This window comes from Hoplias malabaricus, chromosome 6, assembly GCF_029633855.1.
Source record: "Hoplias malabaricus isolate fHopMal1 chromosome 6, fHopMal1.hap1, whole genome shotgun sequence".
Classification (NCBI taxonomy): domain Eukaryota; kingdom Metazoa; phylum Chordata; class Actinopteri; order Characiformes; family Erythrinidae; genus Hoplias; species Hoplias malabaricus.
In genome coordinates, this window is record NC_089805.1 from 26,679,612 (window position 1) to 26,703,296 (window position 23,685).

The 23,685-nt window shown below is 37.6% G+C and overlaps 1 protein-coding gene across 6 annotated transcripts in view; it reads left to right on the forward strand.

Annotated features, from left to right (window-relative positions):
- The window catches only part of axin1 (axin 1), a 49,575-nt gene extending 40,398 nt beyond the window's left edge, over nucleotides 1-9,177 (forward strand). For 5 of the 6 annotated variants that reach the window (XM_066674171.1, XM_066674172.1, XM_066674169.1 and 2 more), the window contains 5 exons: nucleotides 159-329; nucleotides 3,908-4,156; nucleotides 4,477-4,584; nucleotides 6,225-6,374; nucleotides 6,638-9,177. In XM_066674171.1, coding sequence (XP_066530268.1) covers nucleotides 159-329; nucleotides 3,908-4,156; nucleotides 4,477-4,584; nucleotides 6,225-6,374; nucleotides 6,638-6,764 — 805 coding nt within the window. In that variant the 3' untranslated portion in view covers nucleotides 6,765-9,177. The remainder of the gene's footprint in view (nucleotides 1-158; nucleotides 330-3,907; nucleotides 4,157-4,476; nucleotides 4,585-6,224; nucleotides 6,375-6,637) is intronic. The other variant, XM_066674174.1, reaches the window with a different exon arrangement.
- The last annotated feature ends 14,508 nt before the right edge of the window (nucleotides 9,178-23,685 follow it).

The following is a 23,685-nucleotide window of genomic DNA, read 5'->3' on the forward strand; positions in this document are numbered from 1 at the left end:
TGCTGTTTTATTTAAACTGTATTATACCATTTTGTAATTTTTGTAAAAAAGCTGATTAAATTAGCATCGTTGGTAACCAGGTAAAAATTCGGTCTCCTTACAATCTTTGGTTTGAATGATCTTTTAATCTATTTTTACCCTTCTGTTGTTTACTTTAGCAGCAAGGGTGGCACACTGTCAAAGCGAATATTCAAAAAAGGTGAGGACCTGCGGAACTTTGAGATGAGAGAAACAGTTCCTCCAGAGGAGTTGGATAGGAATCAGAAGATCCTGCAGTGGATGATGGAGGGAGAGAAGGAGGCAGGCCGCTACAAGAAGAGCCCATATGGGTAAGTGTGTTCCATTGGATGTCTTAAAAAAGCTGCCAAATATCTCTCTAATCACTTACAAGGATCGAGCGTGAACCCACCTGATGATGTACCTGGTGCACAAACCTTACTTTTATTACATTATGGCTTTATATACTACAGAGCATTTTTTTACTGTAAAAAATGAAACTTATAATTGTGATGCTCATCTGACCTGTAACGGGCAGAAAAGAGCCTAGAGTAGCAATTACAGAGGCTCCTATTACTGGTCTGTTGGGTAGTTCGATTATTTTGAAGTTTGATTTTAAAGTAAAAAAATTACATAGTATTCCTTATAATTTATTAGAGGGCTACTAGAGAGAGTTCTTACCTGATTGGAATCTAAGAGCCTATGGCGTCTTGACAATAAAACAATGGTGTTTTTACAGAAAGCAACAGAAGTGTGTAAATTCACTAAAAATTTACACATCATTTCCATCAGAAGATCAGCAGTTTGATCCCCGTGGTAGTATCTCTTTCATAAATGAACTCAGGAGAATTCCTAGAGAAAGTCGGTAGAATCGGATCTGGAGAGGTCTCGGAGTGGTCATTCACACATGCAATGAACAGTGAGAAATTAAACATGTGCTTTAGACGTTGCACAGTCCCTGTTCTGAGAGTGCAGGAGAAAAACTGGATCATTTCCCGTACTGTTCTCACATGCACTTTACCCTAGAGCCTTTACTAGGGCACGCAGATAAAGTCCGGGTAAGATCAGTGATGAATATTGCAGGTGGTCTCGTTCACACATAAAATTCCTTCTGGTAAACTCTGGATCATTCTGGATTGCCACGCATGTGTGAAAGGAGCATAAGGTAGGCATAAGGCTTTGCTGTATGTGTATGGGAATTATGGTCCACTTATTCCCGTTAGTCAGTAATAGGTATAACAGTATAAATTAGTTACCTGGTATAACAGATCTAGACTGCTCCAAATCCATGTGGTGGATTTTACTTTCTTATTTAGAATTTAGTATGGTCTTCATAAGGAATGGTCAGTATCCACATTTTTCATACTGTCACTGGAACTGTAGGAACAGAAAAAATTAAAAATAAGTGAAATAAGACAGGATCGACACTGTTTAGAAGTGCATCTGGCCATCTAACAGGCACTTGTGGTTTAGCACATCACAGCAGATTATTTTCCAGTGAACTGAGCTCAAAACACATTTTCAGGATAAAGCCTCATACCTGTGAGCATGAAGTTAAGGTTTAATAGCAAATACTTCTGAGTGTTTTGTCTGCTTACAGCTTCCCTCCTCTCTCTTTTAACCCAAACTCAACACCAAACTTACAACTGTGGTAGTCTACTGGGCTTGTGTTTTTTAATTATTTATTTATTTATTTATTTTTCCCCCCTCCACCTGTTTTCAGTGTGTGACATCACCAGTCTATTAGCTCCCATAGTGCCACCTCCCTGTGGCTTTCTTAAATGCACGTAAATGAACTTTTTGGACTTGTACTAGAAGGCACAGGACAGAAATTTGACACACAACACCCGTCATAAATTCAGCAATCATTTAGAGATACAGTCCTCATTTTAAAATACCATAGTTCTGTTTTACCTTTACACCGCCCAACCTGAAAATTTACTGTGTGTTTAGGATTGTTGTCATATTTTATTTAATTTTTTTTCTCACTTCAAACAAAACAAAAGGTTTAAGAGCAATTTCCCCTTTACTTCTGAACTCATACAGACCCATACTTTTCGCTTTCACTCCACTACATTTCAAAGACAGATATCTTACTTTTTACTCCACTGCTTTATGAAAATCTGCTGTTACTTTTTGGTTTATGTGTGAATAAATCCGCAACATGAACCAATCTCCCTATTTCAGATAGCTCTCCACCTGATACACAGCGACTCCCTCCCTAGGTGACAAACAAACGCAGCAGCCGCTCCAAAAACAAGTGAAAATATTTCTCAGCCTAAAACCAATAATACTATAGAATACGGATCTGTGAAGTCAAAACCAGAAGAAAAAATCCAAAAGCCACATATCATTACAGGGAGATAAGTCCAAAAGACAAACCAAATATCAGGCAAAAAACAAATAAATAAAAATAAAAAAAGGGTTTCAGAGTTGCAGAAATTGCTCAAACTATGCTCTGCAACTATGTAGACAAAAGAGAGCTTGAAGGAACACTCTGTAATATTTTTACCTTATAATTACAGCTTCAAATCATTGTGATGCTTCACTGATCTGTAATAGGGAAAATATAGCCTCTGTCATTGCTACTCAGCACTGCAGAAAGTGCACTATGTAACTTTTGGAGGAGGGTAGGAAACCACCCTTTCTCCTCCCTACCAATTTCAGTACAGTGCTGTAAAAGTTAATTGCACAAGGTGGAGCCCCAGGAGCGGACCTTGATTAGATCTTGGCTAGTGTTCCTAAATAGTGTCCTATGCCATTGTGAAAGTTTATACTTGTGCGTTGGTGTATGTGTTGCTCTGCAGTTACACCGCCAAACCACTAGAGCTGAATTTCAAACATCATCTTCAACCCTATATAGTGTGCAATGTAGTATTAGTTTTACAAATCTTTAAAGTGCACTATTTAGGATGTTTAGTGTAGATGAGTTAATATTTCTGGACGTCTTGACTTGAGCAACTTGAACCATGTTCGTCCAACTGCAGACCAATCGTAGTCATTGTGGTCTGTGTAGATAAGATGAGTTAAATTTATGTAGAGGTGCTGCCTACGGCATATGTTCATCACAGAAGCTTAATTTGTGCCTATTCCTCTGGGGACAGCAACGTCTATTAGTTTTGAGGGGCAGCGCCTTGAGTGTATGTAATAGTTGATATTTAATCTGGGGAACCAAGAGTGACACTAGAGTCTTTTCACCTACAATAAGTTAATTTTTACAAAAATTATAATAGGACATTAGAGCCATAATACGTCACGGTACTTTTAGTTTCAATACTTGAGTAAAAGTACAAAAGATTTTACATTCAAGTGTACCCAAGTGAAGATCTACAATAAGGACTTCTACTTTTACTGGAATAATATTTTACGTTGAGTATCTGTACTTTTACTAAAGTACATGGTTTGTGTAATTTGTCCACCGCTGGCTGTCACTATGATAATCTTGGCAAGGTCCATGACAAACATACTGAATCTCATCTGATCCAAAAGTTGGTTTCATCCAACCAGAGAATATGATGCCAGTTTTCTCCATATTTCTTGTTCTTTTACAAACCTTAGTTTTGCAATTGTGACTTCCTAGATGCTGTCTATGGAGTCCTATTTTTAGGTACTCACGGAGACCAGTCTCTAAGAATAAAATTGATGCTTCTCTGAAAGTACTGACCCATTTGTTTAAAGTTAAAACCTTATTAAAATTAGTATAGCCTATTTAATCTGACAGAAAACAGGCATACTCAATTTTGTTGTGTATTCTGTGACCAAAAGTTATATTCATAATGTGATGTAACAGGTGTGGTTTATAAGGAAATGTTTTTCTATGCATGTAACATATGGTTATAAGTGTTGTATTGTCAGGTTAAAAATGCTGGCATGTTAAAATCCTTTCTGATCCTATTGTTTTTTTTTTCAGGAGCATCTCTGGCTCTAAGAAGAGCCAAAGCCACGAGCCGGGCAGGCCCGGTTCTGTGGAGCGTCCAGGGGCTGTACACCCGTGGGTGAGTGCACAGCTCCGCAACAATGTGCAGCCCTCGCACCCATTCATCCAGGACCCCACCATGCCTCCTAACCCAGCCCCCAACCCCCTTACTCAGCTGGAAGAGGCACGCAGGCGACTTGAGGAGGAGAAAAAGAAGTCTGGAACCCTGCAGACTAAGCAGAGGTAAGCTAGTTCTATATCTCTGAGAAAGAGAACACCCAAGTCAGTTCCTGTACCAGGCTTGAGCATTGTTTGATGTTTATTTTCTTCTTTCCTGTAGGATATTAGAAGTGTATGGTTCACAGTTTCCTGTTTTGTTGGGTCTTTTTTGTAGTGTAAATGGCAAAGCATTTTAATGCATAGCAGCATGTGCATGAGGCAAGGCTGGCTGTCGTCCCCTTTTAATAATCCATCTGAAAGTTTTCTGTCCCATACACAAGTGTTGTTAGTTGTGGTTGAGGGCAAGAACACACGGCGTACCTAATTTGGGAGTTGTTCCTCAGGTATGTGATGGAGGTGATCCAAAGGGGGCGTGCTGCCATCCGACCTGCCACGTTTCCCCCACTCAGCGTGGTGCCTGCTGTCTCCGACACAGAGCTCTCCGAGTCTGAGTATGTTCCTTTGGCCCCGTGTATCACCGCCCCACTGTCATCTCCCCTCATCCTCATTAGGCACTGCATCCACTTCCGCTGTCCCATCCACTGCTAGAAGCATACATTTCTAGGCCTGCACTGATATGGGATTTCTCAACTGATATCATTAACTGATAATTAAGAACTTTTTGTGGCTGCTTGAGTTTTAAGACTTTAAATAACAAGTTCATTCTTTAGTCTCATATGAAGAGAAGAGAGTGTTAATGTTAAAACCAAGGTTAATATAAGTCTTCATCTGGACCGCACAGAATCTCCAATTAAAGTGAAGTGTAGGTTAAATCATTGAAACGTACAGCTTCTAAAACTGACCCCGAATATTTAATGCAGTATACTAAAGATCACTGACTTATCTGAATAGTTGCATTGATGTGTTTTCTTCTTCCTGTAAACATGAATATTGTATTGAACCTTTTCAAAACATCAGCATTGCCAGAAATTCTGCAGCATTAGAATGTGGCTGTGCAGCAGTTTGTGCATAAATTGGACATGACACTATTTGTTTGTAATTATTGGCTGTAATTCCAGTATTGGACAAATCATAATTATATTTTTATGTTTTCTGCTATAATATATTGGTTAGCCATATGTCTCTACCACCTCTACCCACTTTCTTGGCTAGACTGTGCAGCCTGTGTTCTAATGTAGCCCACTAACACACTCAACCTTGTTAATGCTCAGTTTTTTGTCTCATATAGTTCTAAACTGAGTGTTCCAATTGACCTGATAGTGTGGATTAATCTGGTCAACATTACTGACACCCTTGCTTTTTGGAATAATATGAACAAAATCAGCTGACTTTTGAACAAAAATGTGTGTTTGTAGAATAAAAATTGAAAAAACTGCATTTAGTTATGAAAGACTGTCATACAAAAAAAATTCTTTGTCCTTCTCTGTTTTTGACAAAAGTAACAAGCTGTCTGAGGCCATCAGAATGATCATCATAATCAAACAAACATTCAGAAGGGTACAAGGCCATCTCCAGAGACCTTGTTATTCCTGTTTGCAGCATTATGTAGCTGTTTGTGGCACGTTGAACTGTTTTAAATACCTATAATGCAAAGGTGTCAATAATATTGAACAAAACCGTAGCTTTAGTTTAGATGTCGTTTCAGTCTCACTGAACCTTATCTGGTTATGCATCTATACAATGTTGATCATTGGAATCAGAGACCTCTTTGATGTATGCCATCTCGAGTTTGGGTTCCTGCGAGGAAGACTTGCTCCCTTTGAAGGGAACATCAAATTTTACTGAAGAAGATATATATAAAATTATTTTTTTTCTACTGGAGAATCATGGGTTGTGTGACAGGGTGCTGGAATCGAGAGCTACAAGGAACCCTACATACACACACTCATTACTATATTCCTCAAGTATCATGTTCTGGGGTTGTAATGGAGGAATACTTTGGACATAATGGTCCCCTGTTCACATCTTTCATTGGTGTTACAGGGTTCATACCATTGTGGCCTCATTCTTGCAGATGGTAGCAAAAAAACTTTCTCCCTTAAAAGGATGTGCTGTGCAGTCTCTGTAGATTTCTTTTTTGTTTGTAGTGCTTTGATTGCACACTCAGTTTTTTTCCCCTTCTGTTATGCAGACACAAAGGGATGAAAAAGCAACCATGTGAGAACATCATTGTGGCTTATTACTTCTGCGGTGAGCCCATCCCTTACAGGACTTCAGTTAAAGGGAGGATTGTCACGCTGGGACAGTTCAAGGAGCTGCTTACCAAGAAAGGGAGCTACAGGTGGAGATGTGTTTTTTGTCATTCCTGCCCATATGAAAAACCTTGTCTACTGTTGGGATTTTCTGTAGTTTTAGTAATTAAGAAAGAAAAGCTGAGATTATTTAATGTGTACTGCATTTATACAGTATATTAAATAGAAAATATACAGTGTTATATTTTCTGTGAATTGGTGATTTATTAAAATTTTCTTTTGTATTTGAGCTGTGACTGAAGCAGTAACTTGCTCTACATTTTTTTTTTTTTTTTTACTTTTCATTGTTTAGGTATTATTTCAAAAAGGTTAGTGACGAATTTGACTGTGGAGTGGTATTCGAGGAGGTACGTGAGGATGATGCCATTCTGCCCATCTTCGAGGAGAAGATCATTGGCAAAGTGGAGAAGATTGACTGAAATGGCCAAGGAGGAGATGGAAGAGGAATAACGAGAGCTGGAGCTGCTCAGCAGCTTGAAAGAGCAAAAGCAAAGAGAAGTGCTGAGAAATGGTACTAAGTATGTGTATCTGATGGAGGTGGCATGACAGAGAAAAGAAAAGGCAAGTGAGAGAGAGGAGGGGAGAGTGGGAGCACTGTGGGAATCACGCTATTGACTCCAAGGCTTCTACCTCCGCACTAAAGCCTTTTCTAGTCGTACACAGCTGCTCCGTGCTACTGGTCACCGTGACGTGCAGAGACCCCTATGACTTCTTAAAGAAGCGAGGCAACATACTCTCATCCTTTTTTGGTATATTTCTAACTTTGACTTGTAATGTAGCAATGTAAAGTTTGACTAGGAAAAAAGAATTACTATGAAATGTTTACTAAAGTATCACATATTTTTGATATGACGTATCAGAAGGAAGGTATTCTTTCTAATGTAACATCTCTTGTAATTTTTTTTATATGTACTGGTACCAGATGTGTACAGACTGTCTGTTTAAAACAACAAAAAAGCAAAAGTTTTATATCTATTTAAATATTTAAATGAAAAAAAAAACTATTGGTTTTAATCTTAAAGCTGTGGCACAGATCGAGTTTAAGAACCACGGTTTTCATAAGGCTCTGTGCAGGTGGTCGGATGAAAGCTATGAACCATAGCCCATGCTCTACCAAGTGCTTTTAATCCTTCAACACAATTTTATCAGTTCTCCACTCAGTGGCACTGGCTCGTGCTGAGTTTTCACCACATTATGCATTGATCTCAGAGGGGAAAGTTAAGGTAGCTTCTTAAAGATGTCTTTGAAATGATTATGCCTTTTTAGTGGATGAGGGGGTGGTGTGTAACCTGTGACTTTGTGTGCGACTTGATTAGTGTCTCATGGTTTTTTACTTACAGCTGCCACCCATTTATCTGAATATGTACCAGTAACCCCATCTTCCCTACAGCATGTGGTCAGGCCCAAAGAGAGAATCTATCAGGCATTAAAAAAATGAAAGAACAAAGGAAATGAGAAGAAGCAATTGAAAGGTGTTCTTGCACGAAATAGCATATCAGCAATTTGTAACAAAACTATTTTTATATATTAAGAATCAAAAATAAGCATTTGGGGGATATTTGCATAAGACCATTCATTTGCTATCAAAGTGTTTGCAAATTTTCTATCAGACTGTGTTAATGCAGGTTGGAAGGGAGTGTCTTGGGTCAGTGGGGGCTTCTGTAAGTGAATGTCTGTCTAATGGATAAGAAGGTGAGGCCTGTGTGGAATGCTGGTGTCCACTGAGTGCCACTGGCCTATATAACGTATGTTTACACTTACCTTAATGTATTACAAAAAGAGAATCGAATAATGAATTGTAGCCTTTTTTAGCTTAATGTGGCTGAATTTGGTGCCTGGCAGGAATGGACTGACTGTGTTTTTGTTTTTTATCCCGAAAGGTTAGCATAAAATGATATACCTTGTTAAGAGGTCATAAAACACCAAAGAACAGTATATCGTAGGGATTACAAATGTTCTCCATATTTGTTGTCTGTTTTTGTAATCATTTCCACCTAGTTGTCCAGTTTTTGACTGAGTTCTCCAAACCCTTTGTATCAGAAGATGAAGCTCTTGCACAGAGGGGATGGTGTATGTTTTGTAGAGAATGCTTGTCGGGACTGATCTGAGCTGACACTTGTTTTAGTGTTTACTGCTGGGAAGAGGCAAGCTCTTAATGGTGCTGTAATGCTATAGATGCTTAGTGTCGTCCCATACAAAGACCCTGTCTTCCTGTGTTAATAGATATTTAAGAAAATAAACATATCTGCATTTATTTCACCGTAGTTCTCAAGGCCTGTTAAAAAAAAATTAAGAATCGTGTGTCTTTTTGAATCCATCCCATCAGAACTTCCTACACCTCTACAATGGAACTTCATTTAAGCTGGTTTGTTCTGAGTCATTATAATTACAGTGTAATTGTCATCATGCTTTGGCTTTTTCAGTGGGGTTGTAAAGAGTCATAAATACTGTGAAAAGCCTGCAAGTGAGCTTCTCACTTAGGATGGATTAACTGTATATAGTACATCACAGAGTGCCTTTATGAGCATGCTCACGCTCTGCAGACTCATCCCCTCTGTTCTTTCTGATGATTACCAGGGACTAGATCTTTTGTTTTTTCCCTTAAATTCAAGCATTATATTTTTATTTTGCTTCTGTATGAGAATGTGTTTGTTAGTTTCCCATGTGAAAAGCATCACCACACTTTGAATAAGCCTTTTTTTTTTCTATGTAAATATGTACATTTTTATATGTGTCTTCAGCCAGCGACCCGATTTGGATATTTAGTGCCCTGGTTCTGCTTAAGTGTGCCGAGTTGTACAGTTATCATTTTATGGTACTTTGGACAATAAAGACATGTAATAAAATAGAGCTACGTTGTGTTTGTGATTTTATGGCAGCACAGCAGCTGCTTCTCTGAAGTTCTTAAAATTTTTTTGGAACATGCCCCTGTTTCTCTTATATTTTGACTACGATCTTTGATTTGGAAGATTTTTGCAACCAGAAGCCAACACGAGCGGTAACTCCTTCACTGGCACAACATTTACAGATGATGGCACTGTTGTTCTACAGAAATTGTATGAAATTCACCAGCTGAAACAGACTAGATCCATCTGCAAGATTCAATTTCTCTACATGCATCGAGGTGGCCAAAAATAATTCCAGAGTCTAGTCCAGTGTAATTGCTGTAATCAGTTTAAAATTATTAGTATTCCACCTTGTTGTCTTGCAAGTTACCCTGTACAGTAAAAACTGGGCCCAGTGAGATTGCTAATCCCTGCTGACTGAGGTCTTCTGTCTTGCAGCTTTTAGTTGCAGCCTATGAAAGCCAGCTCTCTTGGGTTGATTAGCTGCAATTATTTGTTTAGAGATGGAGAAAAATTTCTTGGCAGTGAGAAACACCAACAGGGTCTGGTACCCCTTGACCTATTTGCTCAAGTGAGACGGAAGAGATGTGAGAATAAAGATTATTTAACATTTTTAAATAGGGTGGGAGGAAGGTGAATGGATTTTAACTTAATAAAAATTATGAGACTCTACGCTCCACCATTGTAGTTTGACAGTCATCAGTTTAACTGCTTTTTAATCTTGAGTGATTGTGAAATGGTGGCTGAACTCTACTGATATTCATCTGACAGAATTGCATGGTGATTACCGAAGTTCTACAATCCTTATAATGAGTTCCCTTACAGTTGGATTTCAGTTTCTATGGCCATACAGTTATATCATCCATTGGGTGTATTATACCTTCTTACATATTTATTTGTAAATGTAATTATACACAAGAAAAATGTAAAACACCCTATGCCAATCCATTAACGCGTACCTGCTGCCACAAAAATTCTGTTATCACCCATTGTTTAAATCCTACATCTGCACATTTTCAGTGAGCATTTATAATCCAATCAGCAACTACTCACTCTATCAAAAGCTCTTCACAGGGGTCATCAGTTAGGCACCTTCCCATGTCAGTGTTTTGTTGAATTAAGCCCACAACATCTCCGGATGACTCCCCAGACCCACACCTACCTTACCCTTAAGTATTAACAGCCATAAATCCACACTGGCCTCCCTGGTGACTAAGGCTGTTCCTAGCCCCATTGGCACCGTTAATGCATGCTCAGAGCCACCAGTTCCATGTGAACTTTACATGATACATCACCAACTAGTCTGTGCTCTCCTTATCCACCACCACTGACTAGACCTTTTACCCTTTTCTGATAACTCCTTCACAGCTGGTCTTTGTTTTCTGCCCCTAAAGCCGAACTACACATGTGCCTCCCACCTGTGTTCCTTCACATCAGCTGCCAAGGTTGTATACTTCAGCTTCATCCTTTAGAATGCTTCATCTACTGCATCCTCAAATGGAATTGCTTACTCTATAAAATAAACATCTGTTTACTTTCAGAGTACAGCACCATGTCTGGCACTCTAAAACCTGCGGTGTACTCTATGACTCAGAAATTTCCAATCTCATGCTTCTACCCATCTACCAATATTTATAGCCTGTCCACACTCTTGAATATGTTCACTTTCATACACAAACCTAACCACTTATTTACTACAACCACTCTGCAATGCTTTCCAACAAATATACTAATACCCTTAGCACCTGGTTATGACTTCATGTGTACTGACCATGTGGCAAATTATATTTACAGGCTGATAGTATGTGTTGCAGTTTGCTTTGACAAGTTTTCCATTAAGAATCAACAAACTTCTAGACTTCATTCATTCATTGTCTGTAACCGCTTATCCAATCACAGTTGGTCTGGAGCCTACCTGGAATCATTGGGTGCAAGGCAGGAACACACCTTGGATGGGGTGCCAATCCTTCACAGGGCAACACACACTCACACCTACGGACACTTAATTTTTTTGCGACGTCAATCCACCTACCAACGTGTGTTTTTGGACTGTGGGAGGAAACCGGAGCACCCGGAGGACACCCACATGGACACAGGGAGAACACACCAAACTCCTCACAGTCACCCGGAGCGAGGCTTGAACCCACAACCTCCAGGTCCCTGGAGCTGTGTAACACCATGCTGTCCTGATTTCATACACTCCATTTAATATCCAGGACTTTTATTATTATCTTTTATTTTACACAGTTTTCTAATGTAAGCATACAAATATTTACTTAACTTTAAGGAACACAACTGGACTTTAAAACCAACGTTGTACCTTTAAAGGTACATTTACACTCTGTATATTTAGTGACAATAATGTACACATACAATACTTTTTATAGTTTGTTTTTTGACAATGCAAGTATATTTCCCATTTAAATACAATAACAACATCTGCTCTTCTGGAAAGGCCAAGCTACAAGGACATTAGTAAGGTAAGTTACTGATGTTGGATGCTCAGCTCTGGATCACAAACACCACTCCAGCTCATTTTAAATGGTGCTCCATTTTAAGCATTGAACAGGATGATATTAAGCCTGAGGTAGACCCTCTTTTAACATCTTATTTTTAAGAAATTGCAATCTTACAGCACATTTTTATAAGGAAATTTGATTAAAAAACCTCAAACAGTTGTCATTTCAAGAAATAAAAATGATAAATAGTCAGTGATATGACCACCACATTTTGTGATGCACTATGTAAAATAGTAAGAGAATCTGGATCAGTGAGTGAGTAAATGGCAGTTCTCACATGTTTTCTAATTGTTCTGGCATTTTTACAGGTGCTTTGCATCTAAAAAAATGGGCAGTATTATAAGCAGAGAACAATTAGCTACACAATTCATGGCTCAGAAACCATGCCTGTCCTCAAGAAAACATTTTCTCTGGAGACAACACAACACAGAAGGGGTTCTGCACTGTTTTTAGTTGCTTGAACATCCTGCTGTCAGAATTGCATAATGGGGAGGTATGTTTTTTGCTTGTGGTATTTAATGGAGCGCTACATGTTCCCTCATCAAAACATCTAGAAGACCCAGACAGGCTGATTTCACAGACTGTCTCTTATTGGATTTGTAATTAATTCTGGTCTGCTGTGTTGAGGTCAGTTTAGAAAACTAAGTAGCTTAATTGAAAAGGGAAGATCATTAACGTGTTCTGCTACAAAGTCCCCAGCAAGCCAGAAGGACCAAATCAAAACAAAAGGGCCTTCATTAGTGAATGGCACGTTTTGAGGACATCCATATCCACCCTGTTGTTGTTGTTATTATTGTTATTATTATTATTTTTATTTCCAATGTCTTTTGGTAATTGAGTCCAGGCACATGCTGTTTGATTTTTGAAGGCTTTTCTCAGAGGATCAAAGCTGTTCTGATGCTCTGCTTCACACTTCTGATTAAATGCAGAGAGTGCTACCACAAGCTCATGACTCTTCCTTTCATCAGCTCTGATCACTGTTCCAATGTGGTAAAGGTTTTCTTTTCTCAGAGCAGCTGCTGTGATGAAGAAGCATCTGGCTCTCTGTCAGAACCAGAGTGATTGTAGATTCACTGGATGGCCACTACCAACCTGCATACACTTTGTGCAAGTCTTGTTCCTGAAGCATTACTTTGTTTTACTCACAGATTGCGCTGGGATCTTGGGTTCAAGTCCAATTTGGGTGTAGTTTCCATGTTCTCCCTGCGTCTGCGTGGGATTCTGCTGGGATCTCCGGTTTCCAAACACATGGAGGTTAGGTGAATTGGCCTCTATAATAACTGTCCTGGTGTGAGTGAATGAGTGTGAACGTGATTGAATGTCTGTATGTGTGAGTGAATATGTGTAAACCCAGATATGTATTGGCGCTCTGTCCTGGGTGAAACCCTAGTGCCTGATGCAGTCCTCCAGGTGGATGCTCGTTCCTGGTCGAGAGTACGCTGTGTGCGTTTGGCTGACTGTATACACTTCTAGTGTATACAGGAATACACTAACTTTTACACTAGACTAGATTATTAGCAAGTGTGAGTTTACAAATCAACTAATAAAAAACTTGACAATTGTGTCAGATCCTTTGCCTGTGGAATCTTTAAAAACATTGATTCCATGGTACACACTGAAGGTGGTACCTGAGCTTTGTGACCATGCCCTTCATCATATTCCACACACCCTACAGATACTGGGGAAAAGGGAAACAATTACAATACATGGTTTTAAGAAACAGCCCAGTCTGTTTTCCCAAGAGGCTGTTTTGAACTGTGGGTTAAAAAAAAAACTTACAGTTGCTACATGAAGTTTTAGAACTCATATATTGCTTGGATTATGTAACAACACTTCAGCTTTGCTGAAAATTCAACATTTAGTGCCAGAAATTCTCAAGTGTATATTATTGTGAGATCCTGAACAAGATCATAGCTTGTTGCATAACATTCTGGAGTCGGGCATGTGTGCTAGCTCAAACGCTTGAGGTCTTTTAAATGTGAGCAGAAAGCTCCTTGACCTGCCTTCAACATGTTCGTCTTGAATATCTCTTGCTTTAGGGTGCATACACCAAAGGAATACAGAGTACCTCTAGCCTGAGTGTGTATACAATAAAGTTGGTCCTTGAATAACCTGATCCTTCCACTCCAATGACCCTGCACCCTGTGAAAAATCAATCAACGCTATTGTTGTTTAAAGAGAATATCAACAAGCAGTGACATAGGTCAAGGCTATAGGTTTAAAACTTTGTATGAATTGATTATATTTCACAAAGATGTTTCTGTGCATGAGCCAATGTGAATAGGGCAGTCGACTAAGTTAATTAAAATAGGGGAACAAATTAGTTGCCAACTAATTTAGCTAATAGGTTGCATGCAAATGACATCACATTCCATCTATCCATCCATTATCTGTAACCGCTTATCCAATTTAGGGTCGCGGGGGTCCAGAGCCTACCTGGAATCATCGCCATCACAGGGCGACATCACATTCCAATTCAAAATTTCAGAGGCAGTGCAGGGAGTGATTTTATACATAGGTAGCTCATATCACATGCTCCTTGATACCTGTGATTTGAGTTGGTTAAAGTGGCTCAAAATCATTTTAACTCATAAACCAATATGTGCTTGTATCAATTATCAAATTGTGTTGTTTATGATAAATGCAAGTATTTGAAAGAATGCAGCAAAGATGGCGTGCAAGTCTTCTTCGACGATCAGGACGAGACTCAAAGCAGCCTCCAATTTAGAAGATACTTTTTTGAATTTAGTGTTTCCTGTAGATGTTGTTTTAAATCCATCACCAGCACACAGCCACAGTACCAATTAACAGAACTGTGTAAATGTAATACTAATTTCTCACATCAGCAGGAGGCTGATGCCAGCTGTGTATTTGCCACTTTTCCCATTCCACCTTAAATTGTGCTGCAGGCACCAGTACATGCTGCAACATTTAATGTGGAAAGGGACAACTTAATTGATTGTGCGGTCTGTGAGAAACGAATATTCTATTGTATTTTATTCTATTATAAACCAAGCGTTTAAATACAGTTTCAGAACCATGCAGAGAGCTGTCTGCCTCCTCCCCCTCCTGAAGCTCAGACGTGAAGCTCGAACAGGTAGCTATAGTTTGAGGAAAACTGAACGAACAAGCAAGAGGCAAGTTTAAGAAATTTGGACCGTATACGGTTATATCTCTTGAAGCAGATGCATACATTTCCGCACGTATCGAGGGCGTATAAAGGAGCCTTAAAACATCCACCTACACAAGAGAAAGGCAAAAAAGTGAACAAGCAGTGCCCTTTCCCTGCATTTACAAGCCTTTACTGTCCAAGTCCACATTAAATATTTAGAATAGACGAGGCTGGTGTTGCTTATCGATTTTCCTTTTCACCATAAATGCCGTTTAGCAGGCAGATCTTTGCTTCTTATTCACAATTCTCTTAGTCAAACATTTAGTTCCACCTTTCATGTGTCCATTTCGAGTCTTATTGGCGTTATTCTCCAGCTTCTTGAATTCTCTGTTCCTCCTTAAGAGCTGAAGCTAGCGCTATAGCTTTTGAAACTTTTTGAAGCAACTGTTATTCATTATATCTTATAAAACTTATCTTTATAAAACACACGAACTAATTGTATGCGATGTCACTAAACATTTACCTACTTATGTGAAAGGCAACAACGCCGTTTGTCCCTGCATTTACAAGAATAGTGTAAAGCACTTTAAAATGGTTTACTTTTTAACAATTTAACAAAATTATGTTCTCAGAATGTTCCCCAAACGTTTCGTTTTGGTTGCGGGAATGTTGCACTGGAATGTTTCCTCAACGTGGATTTGTCCAGTTTTTTTCTAACATTCTCAGAACATTTTTCTTAAATCTGCTTTGGACATATTCCCTGAAACTGAAAAAAGTATATTTTTCTTCAGACAATTTAATGTTCTTTGAAGGATTATAGTTCCAGTTTTCATGTTCTTTCTTATTCACTCATAGCATTTTAGTAGAGTTTATACACTATAACATCTTTTTGCAGTATTTATTTATTTATTTATTTAATTATTTTGCTCCTTGTGTCAGATCGGAGGAACAGTCAGCAGTGCAGTGTCAAAACTTGAGATTTTTTCAAATGATGGTCCTTTTAAAATTCCATTAATTTTTCTTAGTATGAAGTTATTTTAATCCTCCCTTAAGATGCCTCAAAAATTCCCATTTGTTAAAAAATATAAAACCTTTCTCTAAATCACACTGGTTTGCTATGGTAGTCTAATTCAAATGTCTAATACAAGTTGAACTTAAGTGGTATTATAATGACATACTGAGGCAAAATCAGCAGGTAGTGTGGCAGCCACACAACTCCAGGGACCTGGAGGTTGTGGGTTCAAGTCCTGCTCTGGGTGACTGTCTGTGAGGAGTTTGGTGTGTTCTCCCTGTATCTGTGTGGGTTTGCTCCGGTAGCTCTTTTTGTGTCCTTTTGATAGTATATGACTGTATACAAAAGAAATGTCAGATTGCCTGCAAATCTCAGAAAAATGTCTCAGGATAACATAATGTCAGAGTAAACATGGGGCTTCACATAACTTCTGCAAAAACAATATCAAAATATTTATGTATTATAGCATAGCACTCAAATACTGAGCTACTACAGCCCTATTTTATTTTCTGTGCATTGTCGCAACAAATAATTTGAATCAGAAGTTGAGTTAGACTTAACTTAGAGCTAAAATGGTGTATGGTTGGAGTAGTCCTGTTTACAGTCCTGCTACAGCTACTCAGGCCGGAGTAGACAGTGAGTAGTATGAGAAACTAGTCTCATGCACATCTCCAAGTGACCTTTTACCCAACAGCAAAAATCTTTGTTATGTTGTGTTTTATTCAGATTTTTCCTAGGTTAATTCTTATTATTCAAACTTCTTTCTAACCCAGTACAGTGTCCCTTTAAATATCAAACATGGTGGAAGGTGGAAGCTTCATCCTGATTGGCTGTAAAGTGATCAGCTCCCTCACGCCCCCTCTTATATTGAAAATTGCCCCAGTTGGGGGAAAAGGTGGCTAGTAAAAGAAGTCTAAGCTTTGAAAACATTCTCGCAGTGTCTGGGTCTGTTAGGCGCTGAAACCGAATGTGCAGGGGTCTGTGTTTGTCCCTCCTCCTTGGTTGTGCATCACCATAATTCTGCCCCTGATTGATATACAGACTTGATTGACGTGTCATTAGGTGCACGGCAAGTGTGTCATTGCGGAGCTCATGGGAAATCAAATTTTTTGCATATATATTTTTATTATGTTGTACTTTTTAAATTTTTTGCAAGATTTCTTGATACAAACATGAGGATTAACAAGCTTGTTTTGAAGCGGACAACTTACATGCTGGTTTGTTTGTTTTCCAGAGATAAAACTTACTTGTTCAATGCTTTTTTTCTTTTTTTGTGTGCGTGCACCTTGCTCAGGTGGGCTGATTTAAGCCTGCCTTCCTCTCTGTACATGATCAGTTTTTGAACTGCAGAATTGTGGCACAAAAATAATGCTATATTGTTCACCTTCTTTGCACAAAACACAGTCCTGACCCCTTTCAAACGTAGCTATGCCTCACTTTCTTTACACAAAACACACAACCTAAGGCGTTTACTATTTTAAATCTATACATAGACATGATTCTTGTATATTTTTTTCAGAGATGATTTGCTGTTACCTGTTCAGAAGAAAATTAGCCTGACTCTGACTGAGTGTTGCTGCATCTAAACTGCCTCCACTTTTCAAACTCATTCAAACTCAATATTTCCTCTCATTTTACTCCGTCGCTGGTCATGGTGATTTTTAGAAGGCAATATGGCTTTTTTGGGTCCAGTAAAATATAACATTAACCGCGGTGGGTTTAGACTTGTATGTGATTGGACAGAGGGCAGGATCCGAGGCTGAAATTCCAGTGGAGCTCTGCTCTGGACTGGGCACATCTAAAATAGAATATACTGCTCCAGCATTGCTCACGGGGATGCTAGTGCTGCAGTGCTTCTTCACGTAGATTCTTGCACTAGGAATGCTTTGACGGAGTACAAGAAATGATCACCGTTTTCACGGTAAAATTCTTGATGGCGTGTATGGCATTTCATAATATAATTGCCATTAAACTGAATATCTCACGTTCAGCATAATCCAACATATGCAATACTCTCCTTAAATGGTGCAGCAGCTTATATTTCTTTACTCCAGTCTACATTAAGTTATGTTTTAGTTAATATATCTTTCAGGGTCAGTATGATCAGCTGTAAAATACAGGGTCAGAATTGTTGGTTTTAATATTGTGCAATTTTAAATATAGAACATAGGGCAAAGACAATATTTAAGGGTTTTTTTTAAATAAATATTTGCCCATTTGTAACTGGATGCTTGCAACACATTCCAAAATATTTGAAATGTGGCAAAAAAAAAAAAAAAAGACTGGTAGTGAAATACAGTCAAAAACAAATTGGGTTAATTGGCAAAATGGCTGTGTGATCTATGATCTCAGGGAGGATGAGTCTTTCAGAAGTAAAGATGGGGATGTATGTGGTCTGTGAAATACTGCAAAGGCAACAATTTAAGAATATATTTTTCTCAACTTAATATAGTAAAGCACTTGGAGAAGATTTAATCATCTACAGTGCCTAATATCTTAATTTGGTGAAATTTCTAGGGCTGGCCCCAAATGTTCTGATATTCGTTTTTGAGTAGGTATTTGGTTAATTTGAGATTTGGATATTCGTTTGTTTTTGGATAAATGTGGCAATAAGGGCATCCCTCCACTCCACATGTATTCAGCCTTGTCAACATAAAAGTCTCAAACAGCCTAAAACAGCCTAACAAGCTACAGCAACCTACTTACAACAAAGCACGGCAAAGCTACAGTTTGTCAGCTTTACAACTCAAAGAAGCTCTAGTTTATTTGTGTACACTCTGTGCCCTTAGTGGCACCGTGTAGCGCATGAGTTAATGAATGACTCAGCGAGCGGAGCCATGCTGGGAGCCAAAGTGCAGCTTTAATTTTTTTCTGAATTCTGAACAGTAGGGTTGGCCCCAAATATTCCGGTATGCAGATATTTGTTCATTGGATATATATATTTGGTTTCTAATTTTAAGATTCTGATATATTTAGATACACGTGATTATCGATAAAGGCAAGGCTCCACCTCATTCAGGCTCCAGCAGTAAAAACAGTGCTCTCTCTGTATAATATTCAGGCTCATCAACATAAAAGTCAACAGTACTAGGGCTGAACAGTTAGGAAGGAAATATCTTGTTTTGACTTTTCAGACATACACTGTGTGTGTGGTTTAAATTGCCTTTTTAAAATTAAGGTCCCGGCCAGCAGTGTATAACTGAAATATTCAGAATATGTTTTTATAAACAAAGTAAGATCAGGGAAATTATTCTGCATATGGCCAACATTTATTTATCTATCTATCTATCTATCTATCTATCTATCTAATTATCTATCTATCTATCTATCTATCTATCTATCTATCTATCTATCTAATTATCTATCTATCTATCTATCTATCTATCTATCTATCTATTTATCTATCTATCTATCTATCTATCTACCTTTTTGTGTGTCGGTCTGTGTGTATTTAATGTGTGTTTTGAACTGCGTATGTTGGTGGCATCTGTATTTACACAACTGCATCATTAGCAATTAGTTTGATGCTATTCACAGACGTACTGTGTATAAATAGTTTCAGAACAGTAATTCCCACCAGATAGCTCTGGGCATGCACCTGGCTCTCAGGCACTGAGACACATTGCAGCTAATTGAATACTGCTATGTCACTGAGGAACAGGGTTTTTTTTCCCCCTTTTTTTTAAAAAATGTCTCTATTCCATTTCATCTCATTTCTTTCCTTGAATTACTCTCCAGGATTATAAGATGTGGCAGAACATTTGAACAACTTATACTGTCAGTTTAATAATAATTATTACAGACACTGGATATAAATGTGTTCACAGTGGATCTAGGGTGCCTCTAGCTGGTGTTTTTGTTTAGTTCTGAGAACATTTCCAACCACTATTTTCATTTTTGCGACAACTGCAGGCATCAATAAATTTGGTAGAAATACTGCACTAAAAATATAAGCATCCTATGTTTATTTGAAAGCTGTAGCCTGTGAACTTAGGAATTGCTTAAGATTAAACATGAAGGAGCTGTCTATCTCATCCTGGTGTCTTTTGCATCATTCAAGTGAAGACAGTTCAGAAATTGTTGTCTGTTGACCATTTGCAGCTCCTCTATCCAAATCCTGTGAAAATTGTAGTCCTTAAATTGCTCTGTAATAAGCTGCAAATTGGGGAAAAGCCTTGTTATATAAACCCTTTTGGGCCCTTGATAAAGAGTGTAAAAGTCCTTTTTAACATCATACCTACATGCATCTGTCTCAGATGGTTTCTTTTTTTCACTCTTATTTCACTCCTCTCAGGAGAGCCATGTTAAATGTTCGTCAGTCTTGATGGTACTGCTGAAGCATCACAGTGGATGCAAGCATGTGGAGAGTTTTAAATATATGCTCCCAACTGTTAGAAAAAACATTAGCACACTGTAAGTGGAGATGGCACAGTCATATGTTGCTGTGCTAGGTTTATAATTTTGTCGTTACTGAGGAACATATTTTCAGGGCTTTTAATAGAGCTAACACAGTGCTAAAGATAATGGATATGGAGGGCAAACAGGCCAAATCAACAAATAAAAACGTAGCCTAAACAAGTAAATGAATTATTAATTAAGCACTAGAAAAATATAAATAAATAATCAATCCAAAAAGCATAAACATAAAAATTGTGATGTTAAAGAGTAAATAAAGGGATAAGTTGCAGAATGAGCAATAAATAAATAAAGAAATAAACAGTTTTATTGTTCATGTATTTATTATTTTATGCAAATTGTATTCCTACATTTCTATCTCTAGTACTATAGGTAATATCACCAAAAATACATGTCATAGCTTAATCTTAGGGAAAGCATGACTCTCAATTACTTTATTATTCTCACCTTGCCATTATGGCAGAGGCTTTTATCCGAGTTGCAGTTATGCTTGCTAGCAGATGAATTAAACACTACACAAATGGACATACTATGTTTTATTTTGGACAGAAGAAAAATTGCAGATGTAGTAGAGCAATCATGAAATAGATTTTTATTGCCAACTTCTGAGTGATTTTTATTGCCTGAGTGAGAGGTCAAGGCTGAACAAGAACATTACATTGGGCCGCAGTTAAATTGTGTTGATTACCTCGATATGCTGAACTACTTTGAGATAAAATGAGAAAATAATCAGATAGAAATTTATGATCTTCATGATATTGAGATTCTCTCATTATATTTGAGACATTTTGAGAATAAAGAGATAATTTAGCCAAAAATGTTATTGGCCTACATTGTGTAATTGCAAATGTGTTATGCAGTCACAATTTTAAAAATTTACAATAAATTGGTTGATATTTATTTTTAAAATGGTATTGTCAGAATCATCAGACTATTGAGAACAAATTATTTATTAATAAATCTGTAAAATAAATCTGTAACAAATTCTCATGCTTATTTATTTGTTTTCTATTGTTTCAGTTTTTGAGACTTTTTGTTACTGGAAGGTAGAGATAGATAATAATGCACCTTTTACCTCTGATTAATTACTAATTGTCTACTTCACAATGTTTTAATATAAAATGTTATCAACATACTGATATAAATAAAAATAAAAAAATGCAATCTGACCAATAACGAAATATAGCTTTGATTTTTTTTTATTAAACACTGAATCTAACCTGGCATTTTCTATTCACGTCTGACTCTGACTCACCAGAACTTGAAGGCAGAAGTAATCAAGCACACTGCTCTCTCTGTGGTTAACAAAAAGATTGTAGGTTTATTGTTCCTCATTATAACACTGGAGGGAAAAAATACAAAAATTAACCCATAAATAAGTAAAATATATGCATAAATAAATAAAGTTTTTCATGATTTCTTTAATTATTAGTTAGTTAGTTGGAAATAGAGTGCAGTGGTTTACTCAGAAATATCAGGCAGCATGTGAAAATGTCATCTCAATTATACCATCATGCAGTCCAACAACATAATGAGTGCAAACCCAGATGCACCTAGGTATAAAGTAAAAATGTCTTAATCATCACTTCGGCCATCTCCGGCCTCAATAGCCAAATGTTAGCCTGCATCAAAGAGTATCGTGAGTAATTTGATGAAAGCCCATTTTCCTGAAATGCAAACAGTTGTGGTAAAAGGCCAGTTAAGACTATTCTTACAGAGCAATGCCATGATTACACCCTGTCCTTCAAAAAAATGACTGCAAAAAGTAGAGCCTGAGTTACCTGCGTGGGAGTAATGCTAGCTCACAGCACTAGATATGATAACAATAACAACCAAAAATTCCTGTTGCAATTTCTTCCAAACATTAAAGGCCACCTTGTTGCTTTGTTGTTCTTCTCTTTATAGAGATATGCTAAGCAGCTGAATTAAGGACAGACATTTTGCTAGAGTTTAAAATTTGTTGTGTTCTCTATTGTAATATATTATATTTTAAGGCCCCCGCTACAATAGGATGTGTCAAAAATTACAAAGCTTCAGAGATGAGACCATTTGAAAGTTATTTGACTTATCATTCAGCAGACCACCTTGTTTCAGGGCACTACAAGCAACAGGCCCAAAGATTCTTTTCTCAGGCAGCTTTATATTCTTTAGTGGGAGTCATCAGAGACCTGAGTCATTTGATCTTCTTCATAATGCATTTCACTGGTCTCTTCCTTTCACCTGCAGAGCCCATTTTCAAAAGCCCAGAGTGGGCTCTCTTCTCTCTCTTCCTGTATCATTCAGTATCGTCTGCTTCAATTTACCTCCCCTCTCTAGCTTCCTTCATGACTCTGCGGTCCTCATTGCTATTGAAGCTGTCTCTCTGCTCTGTTCTTTGTTCTGCATGCTGTCTCCAGTGCATTATGTCTTTAGGCCCTGAGGACTGAAAATGCATTCTGAGAATTTCAGCACTTTCCTCCATGTGAAATGACTGTGGATAATGTATATTTTTAGGTTAGCTCATGCAGTTCTGTGTACAACAAAAACCACCATTCCATTTCCATTTGAAACAATGATTAACCACAGATTTCAGTTTTTTAGGGGATATTTCTGAGAAAGGTAAAAAAAAAAAAAACATTCCTCATTCATAAGGAAAGGGTACCAAAAATAAATAAAATAAAGGAAAACTAAGTTTCTGGAGCTTCAATTTTATAATTTTTATTTTATTTATTTATTTTTATTTTAATAAAGGTATAGAGAAATGTAGTACCTAATAACTCGGTAGATGACCCAAACTGCTGCCGCAGTTTTCTTCTTTCATATACTACAGAGAAATGTATCTGAAGAAACAAGTGCCAACCACAAAGATGTTTCTCATAACAATGGACTGACCTCTGTTGTGCCCAGTCATCAGCACAAATGAATGTGTTAGAGATTAACTGCACAGTGAAAAATAGGAAAAGCAAATAAAACTTGAAACTTTTGAAACATGGAAAATATTTTTGGAGATTTCTATGAAACAAACTTAAATCAAGTCTCTCCAAATGGAAGGTTTATTATGAGATATACACTGAGATATTAAATAGTGAAAATTTATTTAGAATTATTTTTTATTTTAGCATAATTGTTTTTGCAAGTTTTTTTTTATTCCTGATGCTGTTGATTTGAATATATATGCCTATTGCGTTTAATTCATTTTAATGGACTGTTGAATGGAAATTGTGATAAATGAAGGGTGGCCTCTGACAGTGATGTATGTTTGCAGTTGAAGTGATTAAGATTATCTTGTACATACTCACTGGTTATCAACTGTACCAATCTTGTATGTTCATTTTGTAGATTAGCAACTACTGAGTGTAGCCCATATATTGTTGCACAAGACCACTGCTGAGGACCATATTTATCTCAGAGGTGATGCTAATTATACTTTTGACATGGTTACAAGTGTGGTTCATG